The sequence below is a fragment of the Columba livia genome, chromosome 1, assembly GCF_036013475.1.
Source record: "Columba livia isolate bColLiv1 breed racing homer chromosome 1, bColLiv1.pat.W.v2, whole genome shotgun sequence".
NCBI lineage: Eukaryota > Metazoa > Chordata > Aves > Columbiformes > Columbidae > Columba > Columba livia.
In genome coordinates, this window is record NC_088602.1 from 110040111 (window position 1) to 110056293 (window position 16183).

Here is a 16183-nt window from a genome sequence, read left to right on the forward strand (position 1 = left end):
ATAATAACTGATATGAGATCTGTGTGTTACTGTAACTAATTTGATCCAGATGAAGTGACATGTTAATATACTTTTGAAATAAATGTTTTAAGTATGAAAGGTTAACAAACTGCAGTGTAGCCCATGAAAGAAATGAGCATTAAATATAGACTAAAGAAAAGAAACCCTTTCTACAGTCTGTATTAACACGTCACGTCATCCACCTTCTGTGAGATTTCACAAATATGGGAGAAGTACTGTATGAAAACCCAGCTGCTTGAATGAGAAACCCATTTTTCTTGGCTGCTCTCCGGGTGGTACCGCGGCCAGATACAGGATTGGCTGTACTCAGCAGAAACCAGGCAAACCCAGCCTTTTAAAGGTACTACAGAAACCTGTTAGATCCATATTTTTAATTCCTAGCATCAAAAATAACTGCAGAGGTAGACAGTTGGGCTTTCACTCCCTCTTCACAGGAATCTTAGCAGAAATTACAGGCTCTCCAGCCTTACCATATAAAAGCAAACCAAAGAGAAGACAGTTCATTTTTTGCTTCAGGACAAAGATTCCAAATATTGCTTACATCCTCATTTTGGAGAAAACTTAGTTCCAGCAGAATCAGAAACTGATTCTGAATCAGAAACACTGTGGTTTTTCAAACAGGGTGCTGGGCTGTCTCTGGCTCTCTCCTGCTTGGTTTCACTCACCAATCTCGCTCTACACTTGCACCTATAGGCCATGATTCTCCATCCGGCAGTACTATTTTTCACTAGTGTTCTCCACTTGAGACTTCCAACAGTTTCTGTTTTCCTGAATCCTAGGAGAGAAATGTCCTTCACTGTGAGCCAGTTGTGCACTCTCATACCACTACTGCATGTCATGAAATTTCTTTGCCAGGAGTGTTACAGTTCCTCTCTCATTGCATCAGGCTCTGGAGCAGCACTGCTTCACAACTCTGCTGTGAATCTACTTTGCGAACAACTGATTGCCTCTTTTTCTCAATTAGTACTGTTTTGAAATAATAAATGTGCATGCAACAAATGCAGTAATTTAAAACTTCTGCTTCTTACACACAGCAAAGTCATTTCACCAAACTGATCATTTTTGCTCAAGACAAACAGACAATAGAAGCAACACTGTCTACCAGGCTGGGGACAGAGTAGCTAACTTGGCATGAGAGGAGGCTGAGAGGGAGGGGATAAGAGCAGAGCACCTGGCAGAAAGTTTTCCTGCCTTTTCAAGAACACTGAAGTGGTCTCCTTGAGGCAAGATGGCATATGCCAGCAGAACAAAGCCACTGGAGTCTCCTTAAGTCTCCTCCATCTTCTCTCTCCATTAACTCGATTTATGAGGTGCTTTAGGGAGCTTTTGAGGGCCAGGCTTGGAAGCAGTAATTACTCTGCTGTCACTGGTTTAACATCTTTACTTCACATTTCCTACAGTCTCACTCTGACCTTGTATGTCCTTTAAATGAGGGAGTGAATGCATTGAGTTCAGGCATTTGGAAAGGAAAAAAAACTTGACTCTCTTTTCAGCTGTTGGTCCTTTCACAACAGCTTCACCTCAGATCAGGGCAGGACAGACTCTGGTTCTGCCCAGAATCAGTGGCAATTTTATGAATAAACAACACAACAATACAGCCAGTGAAAAGCATGTGATACCACATTCTCATAAAAGAGCCACAGACTTAAAATTTAGGAGGCAGCTTTACAGTAGCAGATTCCCTTCCCTTCCCTTCCCTTCCCTTCCCTTCCCTTCCCTTCCCTTCCCTTCCCTTCCCTTCCCTTCCCTTCCCTTCCCTTCCCTTCCCTTCCCTTCCCTTCCCTTCCCTTCCCTTCCCTTCCCTTCCCTTCCCTTCCCTTCCCTTCCCTTCCCTTCCCTTCCCTTCCCTTCCCTTCCCTTCCCTTCCCCCCTCTCCCTCTCTCTTCTCATTAAAGTATTTCCTAGGCTTCTTGGTAGACAAATTTTTCAGTTTGAACATAATCCTGAGAAGAGGGTGCTGATATAAGGGGATTGAGTTGGGCTACAGACAGGTATGACATTAAGCAAAACCAGACATGTTTAATGAAGAGCACAGATGTCACACCACCGACGCTAATGTGACAGACCAAAGGCAGGAAGGCTTGACCACAATACTTTTCCTGACTTCCTTCAGACAGACATTCAGAGCGTATGGCCAGCTTCTGAGAAAGCGTCAGCTCCTTTCCAAAGTTCAAATAAATATACAGGGCAAAAACCCCACAACTGATGTGGCATAAAAAGAGGTTTCTGAAATAAAGTGGATCTGTCCTGTTGAAGGTTTTGTAGGTTGGTGCCAGTATTTGCACAGTGGTTGGTCAGCATCTGTTTATGGAATACATCAAATCCCACTTATTTGGCAAAAGAGAGGATCTGCTATGTTGTATACCAGTTAAAATTTCTCTTTGGATTTTTAGGCTTGCATACCAAGAATTACAGTTTCTCTAGAGAGCACAGAAGAAGGTATAAAAATATATACATACATAAATAATTTTCAAACTAGTTAAAACTGTAAGTATTGTTTTTCTGACACCTTGATTCTTCAGGGCAGCTTGACAAGAAAAAGGTCACCACTGTCATTTATAACACTAGAGATCACATCATGGGGTGCTGCAACTGAGAACCTTCAAGTGCCTTCCTTCTTCTCCTGGCACTATTCTGGCACTATTTTTTTTATTTTTTTATTTTATTTTTTTTTTTTTTTTAAATTTATTCCTAGATGGAACTTAAGGCAGCTGCTTTACACCCAGGCTCCAGTTTCTGCTGAAAACTAGGATCCCTATGGCTCCCTGGTCCCATTTCTTCTCCTTTCACAGCAGGATATCTGTCACTGCAGGTGAGAAGCCTCCTCCCTTCTGTCCCCAAACTCAGCTTCTCATCTGGAAATTCAGGTTCTTGCCAGACTGGAGGAGCAAGATGATGAAGTCAGATTTGCCAATACTGTTTTTTTCTGAACACAAGAAAAATTCAAAAAACAAACAATGTTTTTCTTATTCAGCACAATAATATCTTTCAGTCATAAAATGAAGTGCCTGATTTCCTCCTTGGTCCTTCTTGGGATCAGCATCTCCAAACCACGTCTCTCTAAGCTCCAGCCTAACCAGGAATCCACCCAGCACTGCAGCCCAGGTCAGCTTTTACTGTCAATCATGACACACATATTTGCATAGGAGTGATGACAGAAACAGATCTAACAAAAGTCCTTTCAGAACTATCTTGGCAAGGAGAAGTAGCTGCCCAACATAATTTTGGGAACATGTAGGGAGCACATGAACAACCCTGGCCTGGTGAGATGATAACATCTTTCTTGGCAGTCAGTAGCAGTCAGGCTGGTGCTCAAGCCACTAACAGCTGATTGCAAAGCTCCTTGAGATGACCAGGAACACACAGCCAAGCAATGCCAGCCTTGTGTGTGAGAGCACAACTCACACAACCCAGCTGCTTTTCTCAACTTTCAAGCTCCTGGACTGTCTGTAAAAATCACTGTATTTTTATTTTCAGTTAGAGAAAGCAAGGTCCCAGCACTTGTGATTGAAAACTTGGTAACATTCTGGGAGTTCAAGTTGTGACTTAGCCAAAGAGTATAGCAGAAGAGCTTCTCCACTGGAGGCAGGCCAAAGCCTTTGGAGCTTTAAGGCAGCTCTACATCCCGAGGGAGTGGCAGGAAGATGTGCCAGGGGAGGTTTAGGTTGGGCATGAGGAAAAGGTTCTTCCCCCAGAGGGTGGTGGAGCACTGGAACAGGCTCCCCAGGGAGGTGTCACGGCCCCAAGCCTGACAGTGTTCAAGAAGAGACTGGACAACACCCTCAGACACACGGTGTGAACTGTGGGGTTGTCATGTGCAGGGACAGGAGTTGGACTCGATGATCCTTGTGGGTCCTTCCCAACTCAGGACATCCTGTGATTCTGTGATTTCACAGCGTGCCGCTCACTTTTTTCATACCTTTGGGTGACACTTTTCTGTGTACAAGGTGTGTTGTTTTGTTTTTGACAGCAAGTGGCCAAGGCAGGCTTCCCACCATAACAACGGCAACACTGTTGCAGGAGAGGGTTCACTCCGCTCCCTGGGGCTCGGTAGTGCGGCCCAAGCACCAGCGAGACACCCAGGCGAGACCCTCTGAACCAACCGCCCGTCCCGCACGCCGCGCTCCCCGCCCCGCTTCCGTCGCGTCGCCTCCCGTCTCGTCCCTTCCCCCGCCGTGCACTCGACGTCCTGCGGCCGCTCCGATTGGCCTCTTCCTTTAACGCGTGCAGCGGCGCAGAGCGGCGATTGGCCGCGGCGCTGCGACGGGCTGGAGGCGGGAGCGCCCGTTTCAGGCGGGGGACGCGGGTGGGCGGGGAAGGGGAGTGTGGGAGGAATAGTCGTGCGGTTGCCGTGGCGACCGGGCGGCCGTGCCCGGAAATGGGATGGCGCCGGGAGGCGCCCAGAGGACGCCAGCGGCCGGCAGGTACGTGTTTACGTGCACGCGCGCCGACGCGCGCGCCCCCGCCCCCCTTCGCCATTCCCCCCCCACCCCCCCCAGCTCCCTCGAGGTGGCCGCCGGTTGCCGGGGCGATCGGCCTCTTAAAGGGCCCACGGCACTGGCGGGAGCCTCGGTGCGGCCTGCGCGGGAGGAATGGCTGGGCCCGGCGGTGGGAACGTCGGTGGTGAGCGGGGTTGGGCGTCCTCGCGGGCGGCCGCAGGCAGGTGATGGCGCCTTGTGGTTCCCCCCGGCAGGAACAGGCCCGGGATGGCGGCCAGGGTGCCGGCGGGGGGGGCGCACACTGTCTGCATGGTGTCGGACTTCTTCTACCCCAACATGGGGGGCGTGGAGAGCCACGTGTACCAGCTGTCGCAGTGCCTCATTGAGCGGGGCCACAAGGTCCTGGTGGTCACCCACGCCTACGGCAGACGGAGGGGCATCCGCTACCTCACCAACGGGCTGAAAGTCTACTACTTGCCCCTGAAGGTGATGTACAACCAGTCCACGGCCACCACGCTCTTCCACAGCCTGCCCCTGCTCAGGTGCGTATTTGTGAGGGAGAGGGTCACCATCGTCCACGCCCACAGCTCCTTCTCCGCCATGGCCCATGATGCCCTCTTCCATGCCAAGACCATGGGGCTGCGGACAGTTTTCACTGACCATTCCCTCTTCGGGTTTGCGGATGTCAGCTCAGTGCTGACCAACAAGCTCCTGACAGTGTCCCTGTGTGATACAAATCACATCATCTGTGTCTCCTACACAAGTAAGGAAAACACAGTGCTGCGAGCAGCTCTGGACCCTCGGATAGTCTCTGTCATCCCCAATGCTGTTGATCCCACCGACTTCACTCCAGACCCGTCAAAGAGGGATGATAACACAATAACAATTGTTGTTGTCAGCAGGCTTGTTTACAGAAAAGGTAATGTGAGCTAAAATGTAAGTTTATTTTACATATTTTCTTCTTTAGGGTATGGTAAGAAGGGTCTTGGTTAGGTGCCACCTACGCCATATCTGTGGTATGGATTGGGTTTTCAACAGGAGTTGTCAGGAGTTGTCAGGTGGCAGTTCTGAGCTTTTGTGTCTGTGTTTTCAAGAAGAAGAAATGCACATTTCAATTTGCACATGCTGGGTTTAGGGGTATCTTTCTTTTGTACCATTAAAGATATTGAAAATTAAAATTGGTAAAATGGAAGGTTTGGCTCATATTTGGGTTATGATTTAGGTCTTAAGCTATATAAGTGTAGTAACTTTTTTTTAATTAATCAAGGAACAACTTAAGTGATTTTTTTTCTGTGGTATTTGTTTCCTGATAGTTCACAAGTTGTCTTTTTTTTCAGAAATTTGCATTCAGCACTGTAACTGTCTTCAAGAGACTTTTTTTTCTTTTTCTTTAGTGGAGTTATAGCAGTAGCCTACAACATAAGTCCTAAAATCAAAGACAACAGCGGCTTGCCCTATGTTTTGTATTCCTAGGTATAGACTTGCTTAGCGGTATAATTCCCGAGCTGTGTCAGAAATATCCGGAGTTACATTTCTTAGTTGGAGGAGAAGGACCAAAACGAATCATACTGGAAGAAGTCCGGGAGAGATACCAGCTACATGACAGGTTGGTTCTTTGCATGTCTGTGGCCTTTCAATGTACTTCAGGGGTAGGGAAGACAATAGCAACACCCTTTCTGCCTGCCCCTCTTCCCCTAAAAAAGCTCCAAACCCCAAAACCTTGAGGCTGGAGCCAATTACATCTATTGAAGGCAAGACAGATAGACCAGACACTGACTGAAGACTTTCAGAGCTGTACTGTGATCCTGCATGTTAACTCATAGGAATAGACTGTATGAACCTTCACTCGAGTCAGAGGAAGCTGACTTAGACATAAATTTATCATATTGCTCTCTGAAACTTTGGTGCTTGGATCACATATGACATAGTCAGCTAGTTTGCGTGACTGCTGCTTGTGAGGGTGACTGCTAGTAATTTACTCCAGTATGAAGCTCTTCAGGGTACTGTTTATCTAGTATGTGTTTTTATGGTACTGCAAACATGTTCCTTTAGTGCTACTGTGTTACCAAAATGTTTCTGTGATGCATATGCACTTGTATATTTCATTGTGGTTTTCTTGTTATTCAAAGACAGTTTTATGTGGCAAGGACAAGGTTGTTAATTTTTCATTTTCTTTTTTCTGTTTTCTGTTGCCTGCTCTGTTCTTCATTTCTCTGGATGGGCAATAAAATTGTTTGTTAGTATTATTTTCATTTTGCCCTTTTCTGTTTCCCAATATCTCTTCAAAATAATAGGTCCTGATCATTGTATCCTAAGTACTTCTCCCCAGTGCCCAGACTTTTATATTGATCAGACCTCCCATTGAAAATTCAGAAAATGGATCTAAATGAAGAAAGGATGACAGGTCTTAATTGTTAACTGCATGAAAACATGTTCTCTAACAGAACTACAAAGCTCAGTAACGATGTTTAGAAGTAGTGCCATTAAAACAGAGCAACTTCTCTCAACTTTCTTTTCAGATGTTTCTTTTAGTGTGAAACTAAGAAGCAGAGTCTCCTATTTCTTCGTTGCTGGAAAAAAATTTAGAGAAAGTGGAACAAACATCTGTGTTCCTACTCTCGCTATATAAGTGTGAACCATTGGTACATTTTTCAGAATATGCATAACATTATACAGCATTATTAGAGCACAAATCTAATGTTTATCTAACTTTTTTTTTTTTCCTTATATTCAGGGTTCGACTCCTAGGAGCCTTGGAACACCAGGATGTTAGAAATGTTCTAGTCCAGGGGCATATTTTTCTCAACACTTCCCTCACTGAGGCCTTTTGTATGGCAATCGTGGAAGCAGCAAGCTGTGGTTTACAGGTATATTAAAAACCAAACAAACAAACCCCCTCAACTATCTAGAATGCATGTATCCAATTTAAACAAAGTTCATCATTAAATACCACGTGCTTGTAATATTTGATTTCATCTGAGGCTCTGTCTTTACAAAGGTGAGCAAATATTATCCCCATTTACAGATCACCTAGAAGCTGAGGATTAACCTTAACTGCTTAAGCTCCCAGAAGAAACTTGTGCAGAATTGGGAAAAGCATGTAGATCTGCTAATTCTCAGTTCTTTGAAATAATCAAACTGCCTCTCTAAAACATTATTTTGTATGCACTACTTTAAAGAGTTTTGAGGTATCTGATGTTCATGAAGGTTTACTTTGACATTGCTGTAAGAGCAGTTGCAGATAAATGGTGCATGAGCATGGGTTGACTTTGGTCAGTCAGACATACTGAATTACCAGACTGAACTATTGAATTAGAACTGTTTTCTTCCTGCACCAAGAACTGGCATTTGTTTTCTTATATTAACTGAGGATGTATTGGCCTTACCACATAGGGATTCAAGATAAGAAGGGGAGAGAAAGCAAGTAGTTGAAGCCCTTTACGGACTATTTACAACTCAGACTGACAGCTCTAATTAAATAGACAGATCTAAAGAACTGAGATTCTCACATTAAAATCTAAAGAAACTTTTTAAAAATACAGGCCGATGAGAGTATCTAACATACAAGAAGTGTAGAAAATGTGAGGGCCTTTTTTACCTCAAATATCTTTGTAGTAGTTACTGTCTAGTTGTGGCAGTTACTCCTGTGTGATCCGTTTTTCCCTGTAGAGGTTGAAAGTTTTCCCATTTCCTTATTGTTGCTTGCTGTTTTAAGAGATGATTGCATAACATGAGCCTTAGTAGTTTCTGATTTCCCTTTAAAAATAATAATTCAGATTGAAGTTACTGAACTTTTAAAGAAATTCGTATAAATGTTCAGTAGTTCTGAAAGGATCAACTACAGGTGGATGTCATAAAACTGTCCTTTCCAAGTAGAGGTAACAGTTTATGTAAGGGAGTATAGAGAGTAAGTCCAAAATCTGGTTACATAGATTAAGTTGTGTACTGTGACAAACAACTTTAGAAAAGATGTCTCATAAACCATTCATTAGACCAAGTCTTATGTTTTATCATGCTATCAAAGAATCATTCTGAACATTGTTAAAGATAATCTGCTGTGCTAGGTGTTTTCTAGGGCCTAGACCTTTAGTTCACATACACGTATAATTCACAAAACACGATATCAGTGTTGCCTTCATGGCAACCACTCTTTTTTTCCTCCTTTTTTTTTTCCCCTATTCATCTTAAGTGCGGCATCTAAACGTTGTGATAGCAGTGTCATCGCTCTATTTTATTGCTATGCAACATGTGTGCTATTTCTTCTGTTTCTTTCAAAGGTGGTGAGTACAAGAGTTGGTGGGATTCCTGAGGTGCTTCCAGAAAATCTGATTATTTTATGTGAACCCTCCGTGAAATCTTTGTGTGACGGATTAGAAAAAGCTATTGCGCAGCTTAGATCAGGAACACTACCATCTCCAGAAACTGTTCATAATAAAGTAAAGACATTTTATACATGGAGGAATGTAGCAGAAAGAACTGAGAAAGTATGTATAACCACTTCTTCTAACTTCTCTTAAAGTACATTTTGGAAACAGCTGCTTCTTCAAAACACTGCTACGTACATTCTTTGTCTAACCTTTCAGTGTAATTTTTTATTGTGTTTCTGGTCAAACATGCATGGCTTAAAAAGATTCAGAAAATACTTTTTTTTTTTTTTTTTCACAAATACATTCCTAGATAGGTGGCTTTTTTCTATTTGCATTTTTTTCTAAGCCATAACTGCTGATGAACATTCTGAAGAACATTCTAGATGACTAATTTTTTCTGCCACTTGCTAACAAGTGGTTTAAAATCATGAGAGGTAGTTTAATGCCAGTAGGCTGAATATAGCTAAATTTATATGAGGCATGGATGTAATGAAACTAAATTATCACACTTTTGAAATCGTATTTCAGGATTAGAACTGAGCTTCTGTCTTCAGCCCCTGTGTTTCAGGCAAGAGAATAGCTGAATCACAAGCCTCTTAATTACATTGTTATGTACTCAGATACATATCTCTCAAGTCTCCTTGAAGTATCACGTACAACCAGTTTATTTTGTAATTTTCAAGTATTGTTGGTACAATTCATTTAATGATTTTATAACTAAGCAACATTTCAATTGCAAAGTTTTTTATAGAAGTTAGTCTAGATTTCAGTTTCCTTTATAGCTTCTTCTTAAAACAAAAACCTCTGTGAAGGAAAATGTTAGTGTAATTGGAGGACATACGTATGGAACTTATATTGTACAAAAGACAATTGTTAGCTCATTAAGTGATGTCTGAAAAAACTCTGTATCCTTTAAGCCTATCTTGTGTGTAGCGGGTACTTATATTTCTGTTCTATGAAACATGGGATTATGTGTGTGTGTATATATATATTTTTTAGCAGTTGTAACATGTATTTGCTTTTCATATTCATTGAATTTGGAGAATTTTACTAAGAATTATCAGTACTTATTTAAATAAAAGTCAGTGTGGTATTACAACTGGCTTGATTGTTCAAATACGGAGATTTGGAAGACTGCCAACTCATCTATGAGTTCATGCATCTTTGTGTTGAAACTCTCGTAATTGCGTGTTCAGACTCTTTTACTATGACTGGTGTGAATATGAGATTAACACCCATTCAATTAATTAAAAAAACCCAGCCCTCCCTATATAACTTTAAAAGAGAGATAAATTATGCAGCCTTCCGATTTAGTGAAATGCTCTTGAGGTCTGTCAAAAAAAAATAAAATTATTTTCCTTGTTTTCCTTAAATAAATTAATGAAATTTCTAGAACAGTACTCACAAATCAACATTTAAAATCTGCAAAGCTTATTTTGTGTTAATCGTTGTCCGATCTAGTAGTCAGGAATAGCTAATTTATTTTGTATACTGACAACAAAGTACTGCCTGATTTTTGAGGTAGATCTTAACTTCCTGTCTCTTCTTTTAGGTGTATGACAGGGTTGCAGATGAAGTGGTTTTACCAATGGATGAGCGACTTAACAGACTAATGTCTCACTGTGGCCCAGTGACTGGGTGTATTTTTGCTCTTTTTGCTGTTTTAAACTTCCTTTTCTTGGCATTTCTGAGGTGGATGACTCCAGATTCTGTTATTGATGTTGCAATAGATGCCACAGGACCTAAAGGAGCATGGACTAAACAGTATTTTTTGAGGAAAAAAGGAAGAGTTAAAGAAGAACTTCCGAGCTCCTGAAATGCTCAAATGGAGAAGAAAGAACACATCAGTCACTAAAGGTTTTAATGCTTGCTGATAGAGACATTGCTCTTAAAACTCTTTAGTTTCTTTCTGAAGTTATTGGAAAGAAACTTGGTTAAATGTGCTACCTCAATTTAAAATTATGTTTTAATTTAGTTTTGGATTCATGCAAATTTATATGCCTCTCTTTTGCACTTAAAGCTGGGAGGAGAACATGGGGTTTTATATGTGTCAAAAGTTTTGAGACAAAAATATAACATATTTCTCGACAACTTGAATATTACAGAAAGTGACTGTAAACTGTAGTGGTATTTGGGAAAGCAAACCAGAAAAAATATTATCTTACAGTACTCCCTGCTAATTCCTGATATTTACTGTGATTTTTATTTTGACATCCATTTAAAATATTTACTTAAAAAACCAAAAAACCACACTTTTTCTCTTCTAAGATGAAAATCACACTTGAAATTAGTCATTAAGTCTATTACCGTGGAGATTTGAGAGACTTGGTTCTAGCAGTTGTGTCCCAGTGATAGTGTTTTGCCTGCACAGCGTTATTATTTTGAAGTTCTCCCCTTGTCAGAATTGAATCACTCTAGTGCTAAATCAAAACTCCATCATGAAGTTTTGATCTTTTCAGAGGTGCTAAATTTGTTCTGTTCACTTACATGTGTGAAAGTGATGTAAGCTTACAGCCTTTTTTTTTTTTTTAAGTACATAGGTGAAGATTTTATATTATTTTAGAGATAATACAGCCTTCGGAAACATCTCAGGCCTGAAAATTCCTCCAGCAGACTATGCCAAAGTGGGAAGTAACACATTTGTGTGTGTGTGTGTGAGAGAGAAATCTGTGAAGGGCTTAACAAGCACCATCGTGTTTGTGCTCTCGCTCTCTCTCCTTATTTTTCTTTATTTTATTTTTATATTTTGTTCCCCTTATGACCAAAATGGCATTTCTGTCCATCTCTTGGAGGGACAGTGTTTACTGTGTGTGGTTGCAGTTAGACCACATCAGAGACACTGTCAGACAGGTTCTGCAAGTGAAATCTTGGGAAGGTGTCCCTTAAATGGAAATAACAAATAGATATGTTTTTCGTGGAGAGGGAAAAACCAACCAAACAAAACCAAACAAGTGGCTCCTTGCATCTGTTAGCAGTCCTGAGTAATCTACACCTGGGACAACAGGCGGCACAACATGTGAATGAATACATGAGAGGCGGCATTTATCTCATTTACGTCAACCACCTAAACTAAACCTTGCCCTGCCTAATGCACTGGGTTAATTTAATTTTCCAGCATCACTGAAGACTAAACGTCTTACGATTTTATGACTGAGTATTATGTAGTGTTGAGCACTGTATTAATATTAGAACTGCAATATGAATATACTGTTTTCAAACCCTTGAAGGGCAGTATTTAAAATGTAACTTCTGTTAATATCATCTTGTTTGTGTAGAGATGTAGTGACCCAACAACTGACATTTTATAATTTAATAGAACATATTTTCATGAAACACAGGAAGGTAATGTGAAATAAATGCCATATACAAAGTCTATTTTCTTTTACTAGAACTTTTAGCCTTTGATATGTAATGTACAATATGTATTGTATTGCAATTTGAATTTTTCAAACTATACATTAAAGGTAGAGGATAGCTAAAATGGTGCCACACGGATTATGGATAAGTGGGTAGAACTAAGGTAACATTTAACTTTTTCAACTTTTTTTTTTTTTCATAACATTCAAGTTTATAAAAACTTTTTAAAAATACTGATTACCATTCCAGGGAAATGTTACATATATTTTTTTAATAATATTTTGTTGATTCTGTTTTATTTCTTCTTGGTTTCTTGCAACATATATGAACAAAAGTAAAATTTTGAACAAGATTGTGAGAATCTATTAAAAATACTTCTCTCTTTTGTGGAACTTTATGTACTTAGGAATAACATAATAAAACCGTGTTATAATCCTGTTTACAAGCGAAAGCGACAGTTTATCTAAAAGTTTATTTATCTTTCCATAAAGAATCAATATATTTCATTAATATGTGGGAACATGCAATTAGAAAGTACAGAAATATCCTCCATACTGCTTCTTTCTATTACTGATGGTTGGGCTTCTTATGAGAAAGACGATGATTATAAAACTTTCTGCACAAGCTGACACAAAAATTTAATCCTGAACTGATTTAACTATATATATGCTATTTTGCAAGTAATGTAACTCTTATTGTGCGTAACTCTTTGTGGGACTGATTCACTTAACTACCTCGTGCAGTGGAGTAAAGGACGATGTCACTGAGTCCTTCACCATTTTGAAAAGTGTAAGTGGGTGAAATGGAAGAGTTTAAAATAATCACAGTAGTAAAAAAATGGGTGGAGATAATGAGTGTATTTTAGGAATAGGTATTTAGAAATAAATCACTATTTAAAAAGTCTAAAATGTTTCAGTTGTGCTTGTGCATAATATTTGATCGTTATGAAATACTAAAGGAAATGTTAGCAAATGGAGAGTGATACTGAGTCATGTCTTGCACAGAGCAGAGCCTCCTGCGTGGAGGTGGAAGGAAACACCCAAAACCTTCTATAGAGAAGGTCCCTCCCTTTCCCAGAAGGGACCACTGATCCACAATTAAATTCCATCCCACAGGCACAAGCCAAAATTGTTTTTCTAATATGTTATATGCAAACACTGTGAATTAAGGTATAGACAGCATGTTGGTAATTGAAACTTGTGCGTTGAACCAGAACAAGTATCCACTAAAGTATGAATGTAAGATTTGTCATTCAGACTGTGTTTTAGGGATGTGGGTAGATCTGTTAGAAGGTAAATACACTGTAATGTACTTATTTTTGTGGTCAGATTTTTCTGCATCTTTTAAAAATAAACTTATTTTTTCCCCTTTTGCTGTTTATTTCTCCTTGCTAGTCATTTTTTTCATATATGCTTGTAAGCAAATAATTGTAAAATTGCATTTATGTTACTCCAGTAGAATACAGACTTTATGTAAGTAGATTAAAAAAAACAATCTCAAAAGAAAATGGTTTTACAAACTTTTTAAAATTAAAAAATATTGAAATATTTGTAATATTTGATTTACTACCATTAAACTACTCTTATCATATTTGTTGTGCAACTTTTATGACAGTAGCACATCAACTTCCACAGTTTTTCCTAGTTATGTTGGCATTGACATAGTTGGATAAAAGGTAGATAATTTTTATTAAGAAAACGCAAGATGCATTTCTACACTTGAATTTACCATAGTTCTGAAATTATGCATTTTTCTTGTAAACTTAAGAGGTAGATTGGATTGTTTTCAGATTCTGACTTGCTTCAACACTGCCATAACTCTGGAGATGATATTTGTGCAGGATTCACTGAACTGTAAGTGTGCATAGGCTGGTTGTCCTGTATACGCCTGGTTGTTTCATTAGGGGTGAGAGACGTGCAGCTGGAGCAGTAGCCCTCCCCTGCTAGCACAGGTACTGGAGGCAGATGGGGGCAATTAATTAATCACCTGATGGAATTTGCTGCCTTCCTGCCCAGGCAGCAGCAGGAGCTTAGGTAATTGGGTGTTGGGTGGTGCAATGTTGGGCAGGCAAGTGAGGTGAGTCCTTCATTTGCTTGTGTGAGAGCAAGTGGTGAGTCACTCTATCCATCTCTTTTCAAAAGGAGGGATTTTGTAAGTGTGCTGATCCAAGAATCCAAAAATGAGGCAAGGCTTCTATGGGAAGTAGTGTAATTTATTAGATCAAACTGCTAAGAAAAGAAATGGGCTCTCTTCCTGTTGAGATAAAAGTTTTCTGTCTCCTTTTTTTCCCCAATCATCTTACTTTGATTGAATATATTTGATATTAAAGCCCTCAACTAAATGCATTAGAAATTCACTAATGAAATTCATAGAATGTCTAGCATAAGAATAGAACAATACCTCTCAATTTATTTGAGAATATGATCTCTCTAAATCTTTATTTCCTTGCCAAATTCTTCAGGTCCCATCTGACATTTCTCATTGTTGGCTGAAGTTAAGGTGAACCATAATGAGAATGAGTTGTCTTCTAAGCTGGACTGCCTTTTGTGCTTATTCCTTGCATGTTTGTAAAGTCAGTATATATAAACATTAGCTTTCCTGTTCTTTGGAGGGTCTAGCTAAACTTTTTCATTCACCATCTCATGACAATTTTATTGAAGGTTTAGTATATTTTCTGGATATTCTGATGTGACAATTTAGTAATTAACTGAAAGCTAGAGTGGTTCATTGAGCAGTTTGGGCATCCTGCAGGAGTTCTCAATAAGGCATGTTTGTTCTTTGGAGGGCTGACTTGTTCACTCTAGGCTGTTGATGGAGTTGCATAATCCATGTCATTCAGGTCACAATGATGCCAGCCAAAACAAGGGAGGGAGGAAAGATGAGATTCCTGTTTCTGGGTTGTCGTTGCTCTTCTGTTGTGTTATGTGTGTTCTCACACTTATGTTGCTCACCTCCCTCTAGTTTCAGAAATACCAGACATGTCCAAGTGATTGACCAGGTCTTGCTGTGGCTTACCTGACTGCCACCTTCACCTGTATTCAGACTTCCCACTGTGCCGTTCAGCCATCTTCCCACTCATTATTTTTTTTTTAATCCACCACAGTACTTTTCCTAGTGTCCTTGTGCACTAAGAACATGAGCTTTTCCCAAGTGACTCCATCATTTAACAAAAAATCTTCAGTTGTCTTGCTCTGAAGCCAGAAGGGTGATTTTTCTACTATGTAAATGGAGCTTGCCCTTCTGGAAGAGTCATGTTCCTGTGACTATTTCCAAATGGTCAAACCTCCTCATGGCTTTTTAGACTACCTGGGGAGCTTTTTGTTATTGTCAGAGTTTCATCCTCCTTAAGGGATAAGAGAATTTCAGTGGAAATCATCTGATCTTCAGTTTCTTGTATTCTTCTGAGGGTCATGGGCTTGTCCAGTTCTACCTACTATCCGGAAAGATGATTGTGAAAGAAGATCAGTGGATCTCCTTTGCAAGCAAAAGTCTGTTGTATGCTCTTTCTCTAAAAAGGTGCTGCTACATTGTATGTCCTATTCAGTATCAGTTTTATGGATCCTACATGAGAAAGTTTTCTCCATCATTTAACCTGACCTTTTCTTTGTAATGATCTTAATTATTTTTCTGTTCTTTTACCTGCATCCTATATTCTGTTCTTTAAAGCTTTTGCTATTCTCCTGGATTCGGGAGGGGTGTTTTAATTATCTCATATTTTTCTAGGGCTAACTGATCATTGTGTTTTGGGTCCACTTATGTTTGCTAGTTTCTCCTTTTTGTTTCACAGTTGAACAAACTTAACTGTTTTTCTCTGATACCTTAACTGAACTTCTCTTCCCATGTAATATGTGTCTTCAGGTGTCTTGTCCTGTTGCAAATGGTATTAAAGTGGCTAAAATTACACATTTTTTTGGATTTGTAGGTGTTATCATTTCTACAGGTATATCATATTACTGTGGAAGGAAAAGTATATGTGCTATTTACGTAAGGTGTTAAGTT

At 40.1% G+C, this 16183-nt stretch overlaps 1 protein-coding gene across 1 annotated transcript; it reads left to right on the plus strand.

Moving 5' to 3' along the window:
• Window positions 1-4288: 4288 nt before the first annotated feature.
• Window positions 4289-13564, plus strand: PIGA (phosphatidylinositol glycan anchor biosynthesis class A). Its single transcript, XM_065072681.1, has 6 exons — window positions 4289-4445; window positions 4715-5379; window positions 5934-6066; window positions 7195-7327; window positions 8738-8944; window positions 10380-13564. The coding sequence occupies exons 1-6, from the start codon at window positions 4405-4407 to the stop codon at window positions 10641-10643; spliced, it is 1443 nt and encodes a 480-aa protein (XP_064928753.1). The 5' UTR covers window positions 4289-4404; the 3' UTR covers window positions 10644-13564.
• The last annotated feature ends 2619 nt before the right edge of the window (window positions 13565-16183 follow it).